Source organism: Gekko japonicus, unplaced genomic scaffold (genome assembly GCF_001447785.1).
Source record: "Gekko japonicus isolate JY-2015 unplaced genomic scaffold, Gekko_japonicus_V1.1 scaffold1055, whole genome shotgun sequence".
NCBI classification, from domain to species: Eukaryota; Metazoa; Chordata; class Lepidosauria; order Squamata; family Gekkonidae; genus Gekko; species Gekko japonicus.
The window spans coordinates 74,349-76,983 of NW_015169808.1; the positions used below are offsets into that span (position 1 = coordinate 74,349).

Sequence of the window (2,635 nt, forward strand, 5' to 3'; positions counted from 1 at the left end):
CTGTCACTTCAGCAAGGCGAGTTGGAGAAATACTGGCTTTCCGGCATGACACGCCTTATTTGTCATTCTTGCCAGACGGCGTCCGCCTCGTACCAGACATCTCCTTCCTGCCGAATGTGGTGTCAGGCGGAGGTCTTTCTCCCGGATTTCTTCCCAGCTCTGAAATCCCCAGAGGACAGACTGTTACATACCTTAGATGTCAAAAGGGCACTACTGTTCTACCTCAACAGAACCCGCCCAACGAGACGTGACTCCCAACTGTTCGTCTCATACACACCAGCGAGGCTGGGGACTCGCATCACGGGTCAACGCCTCTCAAAGTGGATTGCGGGTCTCATCCACCTCTGCTACTTGATTGCAAAGCAGCCGTTGCCTGGCCCCATCAAGACCCATCAAGACCCATTCAACCCGGGCTGTTGCGGCTTCCACTGCCTTCCTCCAGGGAGTACCCCTGACGGACATCTGCAAGGCTGCTACCTGGGCCACGCCTAACACCTTCATGAGGCATTACACCCTGGACGTCCGTAAGAACTCTTAATACCAACATGGGACGTCACATTCTATCTTTGGTGACGCAGTAAGGACCTGCCAGCACCCTCCTCCAGGTAGGCCACTGCTCGCTAATCTCCCATGGGTGTGAAGCACAGAGACCACGTCGAAGATAAACAGGTTGCTTACCTGTAACTGATGATCTTCGAGTAGTCATCTGTGCATTCACACCACGCACCCTCTTTCCCCGCTGCTGTCAGCTTTTACATTTTCAATAGGGGTTGATTTGCGGTGGTTCGAAGGAACTGGCAGGATGTCCGCGCCCACCCCTCTGGGCACGCACAGTGGGGTTCCTGCCCATGCCTGAGGGACTGGGCGCAAAAATTCGTTAAAGAGCTTGTTACAATGCCGATCGATCCAGCGCGAGCGCACTAGATCCCATGGGTGTGAATACACAGATGACCACTCGAAGATCATCAGTTACATGTAAGCAACCTGTTTTTTCCAGTCTCATATTTAAATGTGGAATAGTATCTATTTTCTTTGTTTTTTCCTCCAGATATTGCAGTTACTTGTTTGTTTCTTACAGACTATGTGCCCTGTGTGCTTGGACCGTTTGAAGAATATGATCTTTCTGTGTGGGCATGGAACATGTCAACTTTGTGGTGATCGAATGAGTGAATGCCCTATCTGTCGAAAAGCTATTGAACGAAGGATTCTTTTGTATTAGAAATATAAAGTGTCTCTTTCTTTTACCATGTCATGTTAGTAAACTTAACTCATTGAGTTTCTGCAAGCTTTTGTGGCAGCTTTGAAGGCTGTCATGAAAACATTTCTAATGCTACAGAGTAAGCATGCTGCATTGTAAGTGCTTAAAGACTGGCAGTTTCAACACAGATCAGTATTTGAGTGGCCAACCTCTCCTGTTGTCAAGAAAGCTAGACAAAAAATAGATGAATTAACAAAGCAGTTTTTCATTCATCTTGCCTCTCCCCTTCTCCCTACCCCTTTATGTTAAAGGGACAATCTTGATTTATTGTCTTGATAATTTTGTTTTGTATGTATGAGCTCTAATTTCAGACATGTTAGTTTTTATACTGTCAGTAGTTTTCATGTATAAACAGGGTTTTTAAATCCTCTAAATTGTATTCATTTTAAGATATTTCATAGTAGCGTTAGTAGTAAATTGCTGCAGCAAGCTGAAGCTTAAAGCTAAGTATGGGAATAAAAAATAAGCACAACAAATAGCGCTTTCAGTGTTACACGTTGGTTCTAAAATCTTTATGTGGTATGTATTGCTCCAAATTAGTTTGAAAGCAAATAGGACTTTTAAAAACAAACCAAAAATTTGTTTATCAGAAGGGCTGCCCTGTGGGCTCCACACACACAGTTGGAGTTCTGAGTCTTCTCCTTCTAAAATTAGCTGTCTGACAACCTGTTTCCAAAACTGAGGAAACTCAGGGTGTAATACAGGCTGCTGCCAGTAATAAAAGGAGTAAAGCCAGGGCATAAACCCTCTACATGCCTGAGTGGTTTTTGGATCTCAGCCTTATTCCTTCAGCTGAGGGCCAGGGTTATAGAGAAAGGAGAGTACATGGTGGTGTTTGGATAACCATGGACTAGATATTAACATTTGGAAAGTCTAGTGGATGAAATTCGGTGCCACTTCGTAAGACATTTGGCTAATGTATTTCCTTCTTACAAAGGAACAGCTTCCTTTGCAATAAGCATGACGACTCCTATTTCTGTTTCAGATCTGGCAGCATGTGTGAACAGCCTTATAGGTCAAATTACTTGGTATCATACAGTTACTGATGAGCAAGACAGTGCTTGATCTCTTTGCAGGACTTCCACAAATTTGAACACTTGGTGGCTTAAGGCAAATTTCACCCAAGGGCAGTGGGAACTTACTCTGAATGTTCCTTTAATTGTTTATAAGTGTTAAACCACAGAACTGACATGATGCATGACTTCAGGAATAAAAGCTTTAATTCTTGGAGTTGTAATGGATAGATATGTCTTCGTGTTTAACCGTAATGTAGATAAGTTATTATATTGTTATAACTAGTAATTTTATTCTTGTTAAATTTATTTGAACAGGAATATTGCTTGGTGGAAGATGCTGTATATGGTGGATGTAGTCTGC

At 43.3% G+C, this 2,635-nt stretch overlaps 1 protein-coding gene across 1 annotated transcript in view; it reads left to right on the forward strand.

Annotated features, from left to right (window-relative positions):
• Positions 1-2,434, forward strand: part of MIB1 (mindbomb E3 ubiquitin protein ligase 1) — a 68,712-nt gene extending 66,278 nt beyond the window's left edge. The window contains exon 21 of the mRNA XM_015417143.1: positions 1,079-2,434. Within this exon, the coding sequence (XP_015272629.1) occupies positions 1,079-1,219 (141 nt within the window). The 3' untranslated portion in view covers positions 1,220-2,434. The remainder of the gene's footprint in view (positions 1-1,078) is intronic.
• The last annotated feature ends 201 nt before the right edge of the window (positions 2,435-2,635 follow it).